Genomic DNA, 19,290 nt, shown 5'->3' on the forward strand with positions numbered 1-19,290 from the left:
ACGCGCCGAGTCCTCTTCAATGGCTCTTCTCCCAGCGAGATAGCGAGGGTGATCTGTCCGAGTGGCCGCACTTCGTTCCCCGTGAACCCGAACAGGGAAGTAGTCATCGGCGACAGGTCGGCCTTGTCGATCTGCATCTGCGCAAAAGCCTTCAGAAAAATGATATTTACCGAGCTGCCCGTGTCGACGAAGACTCGGGCGACGTTATAGTTGGCGATGGTGGCGTGCACGACCAAGGCATCGTCGTGCGGCGTCTCCACGCCTTCCAAATCTTGAGGGCCGAATCCGAGGATCGGTCCTTCTTCTCGCGGCCCTTGGCCGACGCTGCAGACCTCCAGCTGCCTACTGTGGGCTTTTCGGGCTCGGTGGGAGTCGCCATCAGTTGCTCCTCCGGTGATCATGAGAATGTTTCCTCGGGCGGCATTATTCTGGTTGTGGCCGGGAGAGTCTTCACGGTGGTGGGGCCTCGGCTCTCGGGGAGCTTCCCCTCGGGGAGCCTGTTCCCCCCGCCTCGGCGATCGGTCTCGGTGGTGCGTAGGCCGAGGGGAAGGAGGTCGTGGTCTGGAACCAGCTCGCCCAGCGACGGGTCTTCCTTGTCTCGGGTTGGGAGACTTCTGCGTCCGCTGGTCGGCGGCCAGGCGCAGCTCTCGGGCGTACTGGTGGCATTCATTGGTGTCGTGGCTTTTCGATTGATGGTAGGCGCAGAACTTAGGCACCCATCTGGAGGTGCCGGCAGGGGGGCTGGGCTGATTAGCCACCTCATGGATGGTCCGCTGGTTATGCTTGGTCGGGCGTTCGGTCCAAGTCGGACCTGTGTAACAGCTGAGGCGCCGACTTTCTCTCGGCTCGGGGAGCCGGTGGGGCATTCCGATGGGAGGCACTGCCATGGCCGGGTTCGGCCTCTCGGCGCCGTGCCGACTGAGCTTCTTCCACGTGGATGTACTTGTCAGCGCGGCTGAGCAGCACATCAAAGTTCTCGGGAGGTCTTTTAATTATTGACCGGAAGAAGTCCCCTTCGGTCAAGCCTTGGGAGAAGGCGTTTACCAGGACGTCCGAAGAGGCGGCGGGCACCTCTTGCGCTACTTGGTTGAATCGGTGTACGAATTCCTTCAGGGATTCCCGGGTCTTCTGCTTGGTGGCGAAAAGGTCCACTATAGTTTTGCGGTACGTCTTGCTGGTGGCAAAGTGCCGCAAGAAAGCGCCTTTGAAGTCGGCGAAGGACCGGATGGAGGATTGTGGCAACCGATTGAACCACCTCAGTGCGGATCCAGCCAAAGTGGTCAAGAAGACTCGACACTTGATGGCATCCGGGTATCGGTGCAGCAGAGCGGCGTTCTCGAACCGGCCCAAGTGATCCTCGGGATCGGTGTTCCCTGTGTAGTCGGAGAACTGTGGCATTCTGAAATGCCGGGGCACTTCCTCCTCGAGGATTCGGCGTATGAAGGGCGAACTCTCTAGACTCCTCCCCTCGCCCGTCTCCAGTCCTTTCCCCCGGATGGGGTCTCGGCTCGGTGTCTGCTCTGCCGCCGATTCCACGGAAGCCTCGTAGTCATCAGCTTCCCCTTGGGGTCTCCGGGAGGGAGCTCTCGGGCCTTCGGGCGGATCTCGCTGCTGTCTAGCAGCAGCTGGAGGGAGCTCCTCAATCCGAGTAGGCACTCGGGAAGTCTGAGCACCGGCTTCGTATTGACTTCGAGTGACGGCGAGGACCGCCGTCGCTATCCTTCGATCCAGTTCCTCTTGCGTGATGGTAATGAGCTGAGGCTGTGACGGTTCACCCATGAGTGCGTCTTGATTCGGGACTTGTCGTGTTCCCACAGACGGCGCCAAAATATGTTCCCGTCAAGAACCTCTTCTGGGCGCACACGACACTTCCTCAGGGGCACTGTGCGGGGAAAGGGTTGAGATTGGCTGACGATCGCCGAAGACCTGCAACCACAGACACCGTGAGATGGTTGGCCGGCGGGACCGGCGAGACCACTCCGATGCTTAAGTCAGCGACGGCAGGAGAGAAAATGAGAGTAGAAAAGTGAGAAAAGGTTAGCACATACCTGGCCCCCCACAGGGGCTCGCCTTATATAAGGGTGAGTCGGTCCGTACCACGGACGAGGCAAGGTGGACCTTACTGTGCGGGTACTTTCTGTACGGGGAGGAGTGCCGCCTTTAATGAGGGGACACACTGTTGACAGAGGTGTACGCCGGACGGCGCGTCGCCATACCTCGTGGCGTGCTTGTCAGCTGGAGTGGTCAGTAGGACAGGAGAGGGAGTGGTCAGTGGACAGGGCGTACGATTCGGCCCCGACTCCCTGGGTCGAATCGGGTATGCTGCTCAATCGGACTATCGGGGAGTCGGCTTGGCAAGCCTATCTGTGACATATGCTGGCGAGCTCCGACTTCTCGGGAGTTGGTGAGTCGGGTATGCCACCCACTCGGATTATTTGGGAGTCGGCTCGGTGGGGTTATTCGTAGACTCGGCGGGCCCCGGGCTATCGGGCTTGGATGTAGACCTCTCGGGCGCTCCCGGATGATTGACTCGACTCGGAAATGCTAATCCTGGATCAATTATGCTGATCTGAGAATAAAATAGTTCAAAGATTGCTAGTGCACACGGTTAACTTGCAAAGAGATGTAAAGGACAAATAATGACTAAATATTAGACTTTCAAATGAGTAATACATTGTACAGACAACCAAATACACACAGTTGACATTAAAGGGACAGCAGAAACATTAGGAAACTTTAAAGGAAGGAAATATTTCATTAAGCAAGTTTAGCACCTATGTGTTTTCACCAATATATTATACATGGTCTTCTTGAGCTCATATTTACCTCTGGACTTCACTTATCTATGAGTTGACTGGTGTTGCAAACCATTCTGTTACTACATGGAGCTGTCAGTTGATGTGGTGACTCCAAGAATATTAGTTTCAATATCAAAGCAAGTATGAAATGATGCAGTTCCTCCAAGACTATTAACACCAACATCGAAGCCAGTATAGATTGATACGGTTCCTCCAAGACTATTAGGATGATCAACTTCTGGTTTCTTGGCTCTCATAGCTTCGAGTTCATCCTCCACTTCCTTCATTGTTGGTCGTTCAGTGCCATTCAGTTTGAGGCACCTCTCTATGAGCCTTGCAAATTTTCCAAGAATTTCTTCTTTTGCTTCCTCTAAAACTAGAGGATCGAGGATCTCAAGAAGTGAATTGTCCTTCAATGAAGCAATGAAGTCCATAACTAGGTGTCTCACCTCATTATTTTTTTGGTAAGGAATTGCCGTCCTCCCAGTCAAAAGCTCTGCAAGAATGACTCCAAAGCTATAGACATCACTCTTCTCACTTAATTTTCCTGTTTGATGGTACTCAGGATCTAAGTATCCATAAGTTCCTTGAACAATAGTAGTTACTGAATTCGTATCGCAAGTAACAGCCCTTGAAGCACCAAAATCTGCTAGTTTCGCAGTATTTCTTTCATCAAGTAGAATGTTAGATGATTTAACATCTCTATGAAAAATTGTTATGGAAGCTTCTGAGTGTATATAGGATAATGCTCTAGCAACTTCGTAGGCAATCCTTAAACGATCTTCAAATGATAAAGGCAAGAATTGCTCATGATTAAGAAGATGATCAGAGAGTGTTCCGCCTGATATGAACTCAAAGACAAGCAAAGGGACTTCAGTTTGCAAGCAACACCCCATGAACTTAACCACATTTCTATGGTTGGTTTGAGAAAGAATGAAAACCTCATTAATGAACTGTCCAAGCTCACATTCATTTGTTATCTTCGGCTTTTTGATGGCCACAACACGTTGATCTGATAAAATTCCTTTGTACACTTTTCCATGACCTCCACCCCCAACAACTCGAGTTTTATCAAAAGAATTGGTAGCTTTTTCCAATTCATCTAGCTCATAGATCTTCATCCTCTCAGTAACAATTTCATCGGTAGAAGATTGTTCCTTTTTTAACAAATCTAAATTTCTACGGTAGAATTTCTTCTTTCTGTTTTGAAGATTTCTTTTTTTCAGAATTCTCCATAGTGCAACAATAGCAAAACAAATAAGCACGCTGCCACCAGCACTTGCACTAATAATCATAAGGATGTTTCCTACAATGACACACAAGATTTCAAACATATATAGTTTAAATTTAGCATTATATATATGCAACAACTTAACAATGATAACTGAGTACTTGAGTCTGACCTATATATTTAGGTCAAATATGTACGAGCATAAAATCCCCTATATATGTTTAGTTTGTGTAATTCTTCCTTAGTTTATAAAATTACATGCTTGAATCATGTGGTAGATTGTGTGGCTTGTAACTGTATGTGTGTTTGTAATGTATATATGCAACCCAATTGTTTGAAAGAGAATTAAGTACATCTGGGGGTTACTTTCTAACCATCAAACCCACTAGCATTTAATTTCAATTGCTGACTATTCATTAACCTTAGACAACATTCTTCATATAAAATCTCTTCTTAGGAAGTGTACTGTTCTAATTGTGTCTGATTAGATAAGGATCTCAACAGGTTCATGGGCTTTTGAATTTTAGACTGCAAGGTCGAGTTTCATCCAACCTGTGATGTTGATTTAACAAACATTACCTTTTTTTCGAGAAACTTTTGTTTCGTCGTACTCAAACAATACTTGATCACGTAATTAAAAGAAATAAATGTTTAGTTCTATTTTGATTTTAGAAGAATACATATAATTGGATTCCCGGGAGATAAAACTTACTTGTTCTCGTGTATTTTTCACCGCATCCGTTCGGTCGTGAAGGATCCCCTCTCGTGCCTGGTGGGCATTCACATGTCCCGTTATCAGGGCACATCCCATAACAGCCGGGCATATGACATACACTCACTGTAAGGAAATAAAAGTATAAAAAATATATATGCATCATACAAACAATAAAATTTAAATAATTTAATATAAAAAAGATAATTAAAATGTAATAAAATGAAAGCATGTTCATGTGGCTCGACTGTCTCCATTTGTTAATTTTAATTTTTGAATTGTGTAAATATATTTGTACCAGAACATCCGTCTTCTATGTAAGGATTGCCTTCGTAACCATAATTGCAGCTGCAGGCTGTATCCGCCCCTGAAGGATCGGAAACAGTAACTGTTCCGACTCCGGCACGCATAGGTGGTGGGATTGAGCTCAGCATCCTCGCACGCCGCGTCGGAGATGGTCCAGTCGACGGCCACTGGAAGCTGTCCTTGGTATCGCTCATACAAGTCACACCCACGAAGGTCCGACGACGCGTTGAAAGAGTACCGATCCACAAGGGTCGAGAAGCGGCACGACGAATTTTGTGACGGCGAGCCGCTAAATCCAGCGAAGGTCAAGTATCAAGTAGGAAGTGAATTGCTGCATTCCCCAGGGAATATCGGCGATCTGGCAGCAGCCGTCGGCGCCAGAACAAGAACCATTAATTACGTCGATGTAGTTGTCGTCGTTGCAGAGAGAGGCGCAAGAACGTCCATATTGAATGTCGGAAAAAACGTCGGGGGTCGACGTGTTGAAGAAGGCGACGACGTTGCAGCCGACGGCGGCGAAGATGTTGCCGCTACTGGAGAAGCGGAAAGGCGAGCTGGTGAGGTCCATCTCCGTTGAGATATGGACTCCAGTCGAGGCGTTGTTTTCTGGGTAGACGAGTGCGTTTTTCTGGATTATTGTGGCTCGGGACTCATGGGGGTCGATGCTGAGGATTTGGATGTTGCCGTTGTAGAGTTTGGAGGAGTTGCAGACGACGTGGAAGCCGGGAAGGAAGCAGTCCGGCTCGATGCCGAAGGGGGAGGGGATGTCGACGTCGCCGCAACGCCTGGTGCAGGTCGACTCTGCTCTACTAATTGCTAAGAGCAAAAGCAACAGAAGACACATGCAAATTTCATACTTCTTTCATCATCATCAATCTCTCTCTCTCCTCTAATTTTGCTTGCAGCAATCTCGACGTGAGCTCGAACACGTTACAAATAGTTAATAAATAAAGAGAAAAACCAAGTTATTTTGAAGATATTTTGGCCATGCAGAAAATGTCTTATTTCAACATTTTTTTACTTCTCGATGGAAGAAAAAATGCATGCAAAGTTGGAATAGGCGACGACTTGCCAGCTTAGTGTAGTCTGCGTATGTAATTAAGATGATAACCATAATTTTGGAGATGTTCCTCTGACTTGGTAGGTAGTAAGACTTAGGGAGGAATATGAGTAAAAGATGAGTTAAACTTCTTTTTTAAAATTATTTTGATTTATTTAATTCGATTTTCAAATTTAAAAAATCAATTAAACTAATTAAATCGCAACTATTATATATTGTAATTGATGTTGCTGCTAGATCATATTTAAAAAAAAATTAAAATTAATTAATGTACAATAACAATTATTAATTTGATAAACGATCAAATAATTAATTGATTCAATTGGTTTGATTTTTATGATAAAATTCAATCGGTTCGATTTGTCAAAAAAAAAATAATAATAATAATAATATTTTACTCAATTTTAATTTAATCCATTGGATCAGTTCAAGTTCAATTATTAATTGATAGTTCACGTGGGTCAAAGAGGAGTAGATGGAAGTCTACAAACACATCTAAAGATGATTGGTAAGAGTCAGTGTACATGTCGCCTGGTTGGCAGCGTACAGAAAACGTCTACCATTAATTCATTTTGATTTTTCAAAGGACGAAATGGAATCGAATCCCTTAGATCGATGGATTCACCAATTAAACTGGCACAAATGGACAAAATCTGAAAAATAATAATCAATGAAGTAAAAAATGATCCCACTACTAAAAAAATTATGATTTTACGGTAGTTATTTAGCGGCAGTTTTTAAAACCGCCGCTATTATCTTTTTTCCCGGCGGTTTAAATTTGATTTGCGGCAGTTTAGTGATTAGCGGCAGTTTACAATTTATTTCGCGGCGGTTTAAAATTAAACCGCCATTATATTCTATTTTCCCGACGGTTTATAATAATCGCCGTTATTTTCTAACCCTACCGCCCCGGCTCCCTCTCGCCCGAACCAACCTCACGCCGCGCGCGGTTCACTCTCGCCCCCAAACCCTAAACTTCACGTCTTCACGCCGCGGCTCCCTCTTGCCCGAATCAACTTCACGCGCGCTGCGGTTCACTCTCGCCCCCAACCCTAAACTTCTCGTCTTCACGCTGCGGCTCCCTCTCGCCCGAACCCGACGAACTGCGATTGCTTGCCACCCTACGAACTTTGCCGCCGAGACTTCCTCTCCGGACGCTGCGGCTTCCTGCGATTGCTTGCCGCCGAGCCTTCCAGACTTCGCCGCCGAGACTTCCTCTCCGGCCTGCCGCCGAGACTTCGCCGACCATCTCGATAACTTTGGGTTTGATTTCTTTGTTTCTTGGTTTCAAGCTGCTGCATCTTAATCTATGGGATTTTCCAGTTTTTCCTTTCTTTCTTAAGCTGCTGCTCCTTGAAGAGCCCTAGCCCTTTCGGAAGAAGAGCCTTAGCCCTAGCCCTTTCCGTTATCATATTATTAATGGTTCATGTTATTTTGGGCCACGATCTGTATAGCTTGGCATACTTGCAACAACAACATCTTGACAATATAAGTTTTCTGTGCTTAGCTGGTTTTTGAATGTTTGTTTAGTCTAATTAATTTTGATTTATATCTGCCACCTCTGTTTGTTGTTCACAATTTACCTCTGGATGGCAACAAGCAATTTTAATCTCTGTTTGTTGTTCACAGTTTTTTCTACAGTGCTTTTGAATTTTAATCTCAATATCTCTTTTGTGTGGATAGTAACTCTCCCAAAGGATTGACTTAACTAAGGGTATTTATATTTTTTTGATCTACTGACAATAGCCATCTCTGGAACTTGTAGTTAACTTGCTATGCCCCCTTTTTTATGTCTTATTTAATGGTCTTTTTTAGCACCTACTATAGCGTGCTTTTAATTTAATTATCTATTATTGAATTAGATATGGACAAAAGTTGGATTTTGAAGCCGCGAGATACTCCCGAATATATAGATGGATTATTGAAATTTTTGGACTTTGCATTTGCTAATGCATCATCCGATAATAGGATAAAGTGTCCTTGTTCTCGTTGTGGATTCAGACTATTTCAGACTAGAGAAGAGGTGTACGATCACTTGTTGTTAAGGCCCTTTCCACCGGGTTATACAGTTTGGCTATTACATGGTGAGAGAGGTGAAGGGGAGACTTCTAGTTATGTGCATGAAACACAACATACTAAATATTCTGAAGATCCAATCCGTGATATGATTCAAGATGCTTTCATACTCCCTATACCAAATGTCAGTCAAGATTCAACAATGCATGATCCATTAAATGAAGGTGAAGGAAGAATGCCACATTTACAAGAGGGTCCGAGTGGTAAAGCTAAAGAGTTTTATGATTTGCTTAAAGATGGGGAACAAGAATTATATAAAGGATGCTCAAAATACTCAAAGCTTTCTTTTTTAGTAAAGTTGTATCACATCAAGTGCATTTGTGGGATGAGTGACAAGGCCTTGTCTATGATAATCGAGCTGTTGCATGATGCCTTTGAGCATGCAAAGATCCCAGAATCATTATACGAGGCAAAAAAGACTATAAAAAAACTTGGTCTTAATTATAAGAAGATAGATGCATGTCCAAATGATTGCATGTTATATTGGGGACCCGATAAAAGTTTGAATCAATGCAAGCGATGTGGCACATCTAGATGGAAAAATTCTTCTATTGAGCATAGACTTGCAATTACTAAAAGGAAAAAACAACCAGCAAAGTTTCTTCGTTATTTTCCATTAATTCCTCGGTTACAAAGATTGTTCATGTCTAGTAAGACATCTGATGATATGAAATGGCATGCTGTGGACAGTAATAAAGATGGCTTATTGAGGCATCCGAGAGACGCTGAGGCATGGAAAAGATTTGACTCTAAATTTTTTGAATTTTCTTCGGATGCACGTAATGTTCGCCTTGCTTTAGCTAGTGATGGGTTTAATCCTTTCGGAAACATGAGCACTAATTATAGCATTTGGCCTGTGATTCTCATTCCGTATAATACCCCTCCTTGGACGTGCATGAAACAAACTAATTTCATCCTCTCGATGATCATTCCAGGTAAGAAAATGCCAGGGAATGACATAGACATTTATTTGCAACCTTTAATCGATGAGCTGAAAGTGTTGTGGGATGGTGTTGAAACATTTGACGCTTCATCGAATGAAAATTTTAAAATGCGGGCAGCATTGATGTGGACAATTAGTGATTTTCCTGGGTTGGGGACATTGTCTGGGTGGAACACATATGGTAAGCTAGCTTGTCCTATATGCAATATTGATACTGAACCTTGCCGACTTCATCATAGTAGAAAATGGTGTTTTATGGGTCATCGTCGTTTCCTTCATGCTGGTCACAGGTTTAGATTGGATAAGACCCGATTTGATGGTAAGATTGATAGAAGAAATCCACCTGTAAAATTATCAGGCTCAGCTATTTTCAGTCAGGTTGAGAATATCCAGGTTTCATTTGGGAAGACACCGGAGGTGAAAGGTAAAAGAGGACGGGGGCAGCGAAATGCCAATGAAGATGAATCACATTGGAGAAAAAGGAGTATATTCTTTGAACTTCCTTATTGGGAGTTTAATGCATTGCGCCACAATCTTGATGTAATGCACATTGAAAAAAATGTGTGTGACAATGTTCTGTACACTTTGCTAAATGAAAGTGGTAAGACAAAAGATCACCTTAATGCTCGAAGAGACCTACAATCTATGGGCATAAGATCTACACTTTGGCCAAATGAGAATGGGAAATATCCTTCTGCTATTTTTACTATGTCAAACAAACAAAAAGATATATTTCTTAAGACCTTGAAGAATGTGGTTGTTCCAGATGGTTACTCAAGCAACATTTCAAGATGTATTGATGTGAAACAACGTAAGATATTTGGGTTGAAAAGTCATGACTGTCATATTCTTATGGAACAACTCTTACCAATTGCTTTGAGGAATGCTATGCCTGGTCTAGTGTTTGCGGTGATAGCTGATCTTTGTTCATTCTTTCGTCAAATATGCAGTAAAGTGTTGAACCCCATTGATCTTGTTACCCTTCAAGATCAAATTGTTCACACTCTTTGTCATTTGGAGATGATTTTTCCTCCGTCATTTTTCACAGTCATGGTTCACTTAATTGTTCATCTAGTGGATGAAGTAAAAGAGGGAGGCCCAGTGCATTATCGATGGATGTATCCAATAGAAAGGTGAACTTAACATCACAAATTTCATTTTTTCATTTTCTTTAAATAAGTAGTAAATTGTTTTACCTGAATCTATAAACTTTTTAATGTGAAGGTACCTAGGTCGTTTGAAGTCTTATGTGCGTAATAAGGCACAACCTGAAGGTTCAATTGTTCAAGGTTACTTGGCTGAAGAAATTCTCACATTTTGTTCAAGATATTTGAATGACACAGAGACAAGAACCAATCGACCAAGGCGTGTTGATGATCAACCCGACCATGTTGAACACCATGAAAGCAACACTATGTTCCCAAAAATTGGAAGATCAGTTGGGGGATTCTCATATTTTATATTAACACCATTAGAGAAGTTGCAAGCACATCGTCACGTGCTTGTCAACTGTATAGCAGTAGACCCTTTTCTTGAGTAAGTAATACAAAAATTCTTACACAAATCTTGTTATAAATCAATTGCTTTAGTATTTATCATATATTTTTTCTTACTAATAGGGAATTTAGGGCAATAACAAAGAGGATGTTAAGACATCGGACAAGGTTGCAATCAGAGATAGATAAAGTTGTACACAAAGAATTTCCTAACTGGTTTCAGAAGCATGTGAGTAGAAGTTGTTATTTTTTAAATTCAATTTTAGAGGTGTAACTAATAGTAAAAACTAAGTGTGACAATTCTTAATGCTAGATATCCAATGAAGGTGCTAGACATTCAGAAGAATTAAGGTGGCTTGCACTTGGACCACTTGATCAAGCCAAACGATTTACTGCCTACAATGTGAATGGATTTAAGTTTAGAACTCTTTCTCGAGACCACGGGCTGAAAAGTCAAAATAGTGGAGTATATGGTATGTTTGATACTCGGAGCTACGCAAGTAATCGTGATAATAATATGGCAGTCGGAGGTGTTCCTTATTATGGAAAATTAGTGGACATAATTGAGTTGAACTATAATGGTCAATTCACTGTTACATTGTTCAAATGTCAGTGGGCTAACACTACTTCTGAGAGAGGTATCAAAAGAGATGACTCAGGTTTTACTAGTGTTAATTTTTCTCGTTTGATACATGTTGGAGATCGAGAAAATGATGAGCCATATATACTTGTGTCTCAAGCTCAACTAGTGTTTTATGTGGATGACGAGATTGAAAAAGGATGGAGTATTGTAAAACATCTACAGCCAAGAGACTTGTATGACATGGGAGAAGACAGAGAAGAAGAGTCAATTTATGATATTGTTCCTTCTCCGCAATCGAACTTGGATAGGTGGTTTCATGATGGCAACGAAGATTTACAATTGGCAAGGGATGATAATATAGAAGATGAACCTGCAAATGATGTTGTTGTTGGCAATAATGATGGTGGTTTCTAAATGCAGCTAGCCTTCATCTTTCATTCACAGAACAAGAACAAAAAGTCCAAAGCATTCTGTATTTCTATTTCTGTTTCTTGATCTGTGAATGAAATACATTCAAGCTGTCCAAACCATTCTATTTTCTGTTATTCTCATTCTTAACAGTGCAGGATTTTTGTGCAGGATACTCGTCTTAATAGTGCAGGATTTTTGTAAGACAATTTTTTCTAAATTTGCTTTATGGTAACTTCATAATGTTGGTTTCATCGAGCTGACCACTTTTCTTCCACTTTGTGCAGGGTGATAGAAAAACGCTTTATATCTTGACCACTACAGCAATGCTTAGGAATAAACGCTTTAAGGTTGCACCATCAGGGATAGAAAAATCAACTACAACTTTGCCACAACCTAATACTAGGCCTTCCCTTGTTTCCCCAACTCACAGTGCATCTCATTTAGTGCCACCAACTCATAGTGATGCTCATTTACTCCCAACTTCTAATACAGTTGTTCATTCAAGGCCACAAATTATTAGTAGAGCTCAATTGAGTGCACCAACTCAGATTGGAGCTAATTCAGTGCCATCTACTCATAGGGCATCTAGTTCTATTCCATCCCACCCTTTACATGCTCAAGAGGCTAATCCAGAGGATGATCAAGAGGATGAAGATGTTGATTCATTTGATGAAAATGCTGACACTGCTTCGAGTGGTAGCAAGAAGAAAAGTTATTGGGTTGTTAATGTTATTGGTAACAATTTTCTTCCTTCATTTCTACAATATTTTACTTCTACTATAAAATTTTCAATATGTTTACAATATTGTTTCATATTTAATCTGTAAACTTAGGAAAAAAATATTTTATTTGTTTTAGATGAGTTGGATCACACAAGTAAGGAAGCACGATATATGGTACAAGATGTTTGGTCAATTCCTGATGGTAGAAAAATTATAGTTCCATGCAATGAGCTTGGGCAAGCCATAGGCGATGCAGGTGGCCTTTTGGGTGGCTTTTTAGGAGTGTTGGAGAGTGATTTCAATAAATTTCCCATTTGCTATATTTCTTGGCGTAAGGTTCCTCAATCCTATAAGGACGCGGTGTATAATAACATCATTCAGGTAAATAAATTTATTCTTCCATGTATTGTAATATATGTCACTGATACTAATCTCTTTGATTTTGTATGTAGAATAAATTTCATATAGTGGATAATCGCTTGATTTTGTAATCGCTGGATAAATGTCCTCCGAAATTTCACTGATACTGTAATTTATTCTTCCTAGCATATTTCCTGTTGGTCTAATTGATGAACCATACTATGTAAGTGAAACACCACTTCTATTGTTTATTTTTAAAGGGGGGTGAGGGAGATTTCAACTTGACTAGATACAATTTTATGGATTCACACAAGCGTAGTTGTGTACAAGTCATAAAACATTTCTACCCCTTTATAATCCACAAATGTTTTGGTTTGCATGTTCAACCTACATGATCTGCTGATTACTCCGTTTGTCTTATTATTGTAGTTGTTATATTTAGCTAAGAAAAATTAGTATAGAAACAAAGCTGAATGTAAGATTATAAATCCTTTCTTTAATTCTCACAACACTATTTAATATGTACTTATTATGATGAATTGGTTGATGGTCATTAATACTTTGGTCTAGATGGCAGATATCAGATATTAAATGCATCCAACAGGTTATCTTTTCACCGATAAATGTGGCGAGTTTGTGTTATCTAAATGATTTATGAATCACAAATAACATGATTTTTGTGTTATCTAAATGATTTATGAATCACAAATAACATAGACACTAATAGCTTAGGTATGCACTGAAAATGATAATTGTTGTGGATTCAGAATTTAGTTCAAGTTTCATTTCTTCATTGGGTAATGTCTTGCTTTATAATATGATGTGGTTTAAGAAATTTTGCTGGATCAGATTGGGTAATTAGGATCAATTAAGGAAAAACTGATTGTTTTTTCGTGGAATGATATACTGTTGTTAAAAAATCGAAGTAGATTTACCTGCTAGTATGAAATTAATGTTGTTAAAAATTGAAGTAGATTTCCTTGAATGATACTGTTGAAATTTTTTTCCTTGAATGATACTGTTGTTAAAAATTCTTTAGGTTATAGTTTGTCTCTTCTAATCTTTTTTTTTGTACTTGTGCAGGCATGACTACTTTACAAGTTGAAGAGCTCTCCAAGGATGACTACTTTTCAAAAAATAACGAATTTGCAACCTAGTTGAAGGAAAGCGAGGGATCTATTTCTAGGATTTTTGACATTTGAGAAAGAGATTTCTCAGTTTTTTTGTAACCAAGCAAACTTTCAATTTTTTTGTAACCTAAACTCACTGTTTGTGATTTGACATCTGACAACTTTTGTAAGAAATTAATGCAAGTAAAATTTTCTATTTATTACAATTTTTGGTTTATTTTTCTATTTATTTGTAAAAATCATCGCATGCTGGAATTTTTGTAATTGCACACTCAAAGCTAAAACTGCCGAGAAATTATTTTGCGGCAGTTTTAGCAAACCGCCGGGAAACCATTTCGCGGCGGTTTGAAAAAACTGCCGGTGAAGTATTTCGAACTGCCAATAAAAGAACCACCGGGAAATTATTTGGAACCGCCGGGAAATCATTTCTAACCGCCGTTAAAAGAACCGCTGGGAAATTATCTCAAACCGCCGCAAATACAACCGCCGGAAAATCATTTCTAACCGCCACTAAACAAACCGCCGGGAAATATTTCGAACCGCCGCAAAAACAACCGCCGGGAAATCTACTTTAGCGGCGGTTATTCCAGCGGTTCTCTAGAACTGCCGCTAAATGGTTTAACGACACCGGTTTTAGCGGCGGTTTGGTAAACCGCCGGGAAATGATTTTGCGGCGGTTCCAAACTGCCGCTAAACGATTTTTAAACCGCCGGGAAATCTTTTTTTTCTTGTAGTGTCCATATATATCACAATAATGCACCCTACGAATACTACAATTCATATGGTAACTGATGAAACTAAATATAGAATGTTACGGAAAGATTAAACTAGTGTTAAATGAAAAACAGCATTAGCAACCAAATATACTCAAGAAGAAGAGACTATGCGAGTCATATATTATATAGGATAGATGACATAAACCTGATTGAATATTTGAATATATTCTAGCTAGGTCTTTTGTGGATGAGATGTCCAATATTTATGGAGAATATCTCATCTAGTGATTTAACACAAGGATTTATTATTTCAATATTGCTTGATTATTTGAATCTTTTTGTGGAGATTCTCTTATATAGTAGGAGAGACCAATAAAGGTATTGCATATATAATTCAAATAGAGAAAATAATCATTTCATATATATATAAACAAGAGTCCACTAGTCAGACAGAATGAAATGTAGAATGCGATAATCACATAAGGGAGTACACATCTCTTGTTAATGTTTAGTGTTTCAAGGGTTACTATAGGAGGAATCATTGGAAAATAAGCTAGTCTCAGAGTACTGTATGGTTAATCAAGGAAGATGTTTTTGCTTGCCATCTCGAAGAAAAAGACAACAGCTTCTTGGCCTTGGAGGGATTTTGTTTGATTCTTTACATGTCGGTGTGGTTGAGACCTTGATTATGAAGTGACTTAGACATGGAGGTCCAAGATGCATTTAATATGCTTAGATTCTTCTAATTTTACTAAGTTAGATTCAAAGGTATATCATTACAAGCTAAGGGAGCTACTATTGAAGTTCGAAAGATGGCTCATGATAGGCATATCACACAAAGTAATATTACATCACACCTTTGAGTTGAAACCAAAATAATTCAAAGGATCGCCCTCTATGGCTATGTAGGATCATCAATACAAGACCTCAATCTAGGTAAATTTAGGAACGGGCATCAAATGACTATAGTTTGTGCGATGATGGAGTGAACCAAGAATAAGATTGCTCTAAAGGCTCATTTTAAGCGTATCGAAATGGAGGATTATGAAAATTCATATTGGTATAGATTTATTTCACATTCTTAAACCATCGTATTTAGATCTATATATGTATTATTTGGGATGATAGTTGATCAACCAGTGCTAGATAGATTCAGTGATATATACGGACACAAAGGATCATCTTTAGCTTCCTCAATTGAAGCTACAAATTAAGTTCATAACTAGGTGTCTCACCTTATTGTTATTCTGGCAAGGAAATGCAATCTTTCCTATTAAGACTTTTGCAAGAATGATTCCAAAGCTATATACTCTTCATGGTCCTAAGTGTTCAATTATTGAGTTTTAATTATATCCAATGCATGCTAATCTTGGATCAATTATACTGATCGGAGAATATAATAGTTCAAAGATTTTGCTAGTGCACATGGAAATTTGCAAAGGGATCGATGGTCATACTTGTGGTGCAAAGACGTAGTTGATAAAATGGCAAACAATGAGTAAATATTAAACTTTCAAATACCTAATACATTGTACAGACAACCAAATACACACAGATTCACCGTAATGGTATAGCAGAAACATTAGGAAACTTTAAAGGAAGGAAATATTTCATTAAGCAAGTTTAACACCTATGTGTCCTATGTGTTTTCACCAATATATTATACATTGTCTTCTTGAGCTCAAATTTACCTCTAGACTTCACTTATCTATGAGTTTACTGGTGTTGCAAACCATTCTGTTACTACATGGAGCTGTCAGTTGATGCGGTGACTCTGAGAATATTACTTTCAATATCAAAGCAAGTATTAAATGATGCAGTTCCTCCAAGACTATTAACACCAACATCGAAGCCAGTATAGATTGAGACAGTTCCTCCAAGACTATTAGGATGATCAACTTTTGGTTTCTTGGCTCTCATAGCTTCGAGTTCCTCCTCCACTTCCTTCATTGTTGGTCGTTCAGTGCCACTCAGTTTGAGGCACCTCTCTATGAGCCTTGCAAAATTTCCAAGAATTTCTTCTTTTGCTTCCTCTAAAACTAGAGGATCGAGGATCTCAAGAAGCGAATTGTCCTTCAATGAAGCAATGAAGTCCATAACTAGGTGTCTCACCTCATTATTTTTTTGGTAAGGAATTGCCGTCCTCCCAGTCAAAAGCTCTGCAAGAATGACTCCAAAGCTATAGACATCACTCTTCTCACTTAATTTTCCTGTTTGATGGTACTCAGGATCTAAGTATCCATAAGTTCCTTGAACAATAGTAGTTACTGAATTTGTATCGCAAGTAACAGCCCTCGAAGCACCAAAATCTGCTAGTTTGGCAGTATTTCTTTCATCAAGTAGAATGTTAGATGATTTAACATCTCTATGAAAAATTGTTATAGAAGCTTCTGAGTGTATATAGGATAATGCTCTAGCAACTTCGTAGGCAATCCTTAAACGATCTTCAAATGATAAAGGCGAGAATTGCTCTTGATTAAGAAGATGATCAGAGAGTGTTCCGCCTGATATGAACTCAAATACAAGCAAAGGGACTTCAGTTTGCAAGCAACACCCCATGAACTTTACCACATTTCTATGGTTGGTTTGAGAAAGAATGAAAACCTCATTAATGAACTGTCCAAGCTCACATTCATTTGTTATCTTTGGCTTTTTGATGGCAACTACGCGTTGATCAGATAAAATTCCCTTGTACACTTTTCCATGACCTCCGCCCCCAACAACTCGAGTTTTATCAAAAGAATTGGTAGCTTTTTCCAATTCATCTAGCTCGTAGATCTTCATCCTCTCAGTAACAATTTCATCGGTAGAAGATTGTTCCTTTTTTAACAAATCTAAATTTCTACGGTAGAATTTCTTTTTTCTGTTTTGAAGATTTCTTTTTTTCAGAATTCTCCATAGTGCAACAATAGTAGAACAAATAAGCACGCTGCCACCAGCACTTGCACTAATAATCATAAAGATGTTTCCTACAATGACACAGAAGATATAGTTTAAATTTAGCATTATATATATGCAACAACAATGATAACTGAGTACTTGAGTCTGACCTATATATTTATATTTAAGTCAAATATGTACGAGCATAAAATCCCTTATGTTTAGTTTGTCAACTTCTTCCTTAGTTTATAAAATTACATGCTTGAATCTTGTGCTAGATTGTGTGTCTTTAACTGCATGTATGTATGTTTGTAATAACTATATATGCAACCCAATTGTTTGAAAGAGAATTAACGACTTATGGGGGTTACTTTAATTTCTAACCATCAAACCCACTAGCATTATATTATTTAATCTCAATTGCTGAGTATTCATCAACCTTAGACAACATTCTTCATATAAAATCTAATTGGATTCACGGGAGGTAAAACTTACTTGTTCTCGTGTTTTTTGCACTGCATCCGTTCGGTCGTGTCGGATCCCCTCTCGTGCCCGGTGGGCATTCACATGTTGTGTTATCAAGGCACATCCCGTAACAGCCGGGCATATGACGACATACACTAACTGTAAGGAAATAAAAGTATCAAAAATATGTATGCATCATACAAAAAATAAAATTTAAACAATTTAAATATAAAAAGATAATTAAAATGTAATAAAATGAAAGCATGCATGTTCATGTGGCTCGACTGCCTCCATTTGTTAATTTTAAATTTTGAATTGTGTAAATTAAATATATTTGTACCAGAACATCCGTCTTCTACGTAAGGATTGCCTTCGTAACCAGAATTGCATCTGCAGGAGTATCTGATTGAGCTTGGAGACCAGAGAGATCGGTAACAGTAGCTGTTTCGCCTCCGGTGCGCATAGGTGGTCGCGTCGGTGATGGCCCAGTCGACGGAGACCGGAAACTGTCCTTGGTATAGCTCATACAAGTCACAGTACCCACGAAGGTCCGACGACGGGTTGAAAGAGGAACGATCCACAAGGAACGAGAAGATGCACGACGAATTTTGTGATGGCGAGCCGCTAAATCGAGCGAAGTCAAGGATGATGTAGGAAGTGAATTGCTGCATTCCAAAGGGAATATCGCCGAACTGGCAGCAGCCGTCGGCGCCAGAACAAGAACCATTAATTACGTCGTTGTAGTTGACGTCGTTGCAGAGAGCGGCGCAAGAACGTCCATATCGAATGTCGGAAAAAGCGTCGGGGGTCGACGTGTTGAAGAAGGCGACGACGTTGCAGCCGACGGCGGCGAAGATGTTGCCTCTTCTGGAGAAGCGGAAAGGCGAGTCGGTGAGGTCCATCTCCGTTGAGATATGGACTCCAGTGTCGTTGTTGTTTTCTGGGTAGACGAGTGCGTTTTTCTGGATTATTGTGGCTCGGGACTCCTCGGGGTCGATGCTGAGGATTTGGATGTCACCGTTGTAGAGTTTGGAGGAGTTGCAGGCGACGTGGAAACCGGGAAGGAAGCAGTCCGGCTCGATGCCGAAGGGGAAGGGGATGTCGACGTCGCCGCAACGCCTCGTACAGGTCGATTCTGCTCTACTAATTGCTAAGAGCAAAAGCAACAGAAGACACATGCAAATTTCACTTATCTTCTTCATCTTCTTCATCATCATCATCATCATCAATCTCTCTCTCTCCTCTAATTTTGCTTGCAGCAATGAGCTCGAACACTAATTCCAAATAGTAATAAATAAAGAGAAAAACCGTGTTATTTTCAAAGCTGAAGATATTTTGGCCCATGCAGAAAATGTCTTATTTCAACATTTTTTTACTTCTAGATGGAAGAAAAAGGCATGC

General features: G+C 40.4%; 2 protein-coding genes and 1 pseudogene across 2 annotated transcripts; 1 reads left to right on the forward strand and 2 right to left on the reverse strand.

Annotated features, from left to right (window-relative positions):
* Positions 1-2,707: 2,707 nt before the first annotated feature.
* On the reverse strand, positions 2,708-5,891 carry LOC141842256 (wall-associated receptor kinase 3-like; annotated as a pseudogene).
* A 2,380-nt stretch (positions 5,892-8,271) lies between these two features.
* LOC141841559 (uncharacterized) lies at positions 8,272-10,666 on the forward strand. The gene is made up of 2 exons (XM_074729731.1): positions 8,272-10,259; positions 10,351-10,666. The coding sequence occupies exons 1-2, from the start codon at positions 8,272-8,274 to the stop codon at positions 10,664-10,666; spliced, it is 2,304 nt and encodes a 767-aa protein (XP_074585832.1).
* A 5,444-nt stretch (positions 10,667-16,110) lies between these two features.
* Positions 16,111-19,112, reverse strand: LOC141842246 (wall-associated receptor kinase 3-like). Its single transcript, XM_074730462.1, has 3 exons — positions 18,230-19,112; positions 17,920-18,048; positions 16,111-17,513 (listed from the first exon to the last, which is right to left on the reverse strand). The coding sequence occupies exons 1-3, from the start codon at positions 19,110-19,112 to the stop codon at positions 16,288-16,290; spliced, it is 2,238 nt and encodes a 745-aa protein (XP_074586563.1). The 3' UTR covers positions 16,111-16,287.
* Positions 19,113-19,290: the final 178 nt, after the last annotated feature.

Source organism: Curcuma longa, chromosome 11 (assembly GCF_044706935.1).
Source record: "Curcuma longa cultivar G26 ecotype Majalengka, Jawa Barat chromosome 11, ITB_CL_G26_1.1, whole genome shotgun sequence".
Taxonomy (NCBI): Eukaryota; Viridiplantae; Streptophyta; class Magnoliopsida; order Zingiberales; family Zingiberaceae; genus Curcuma; species Curcuma longa.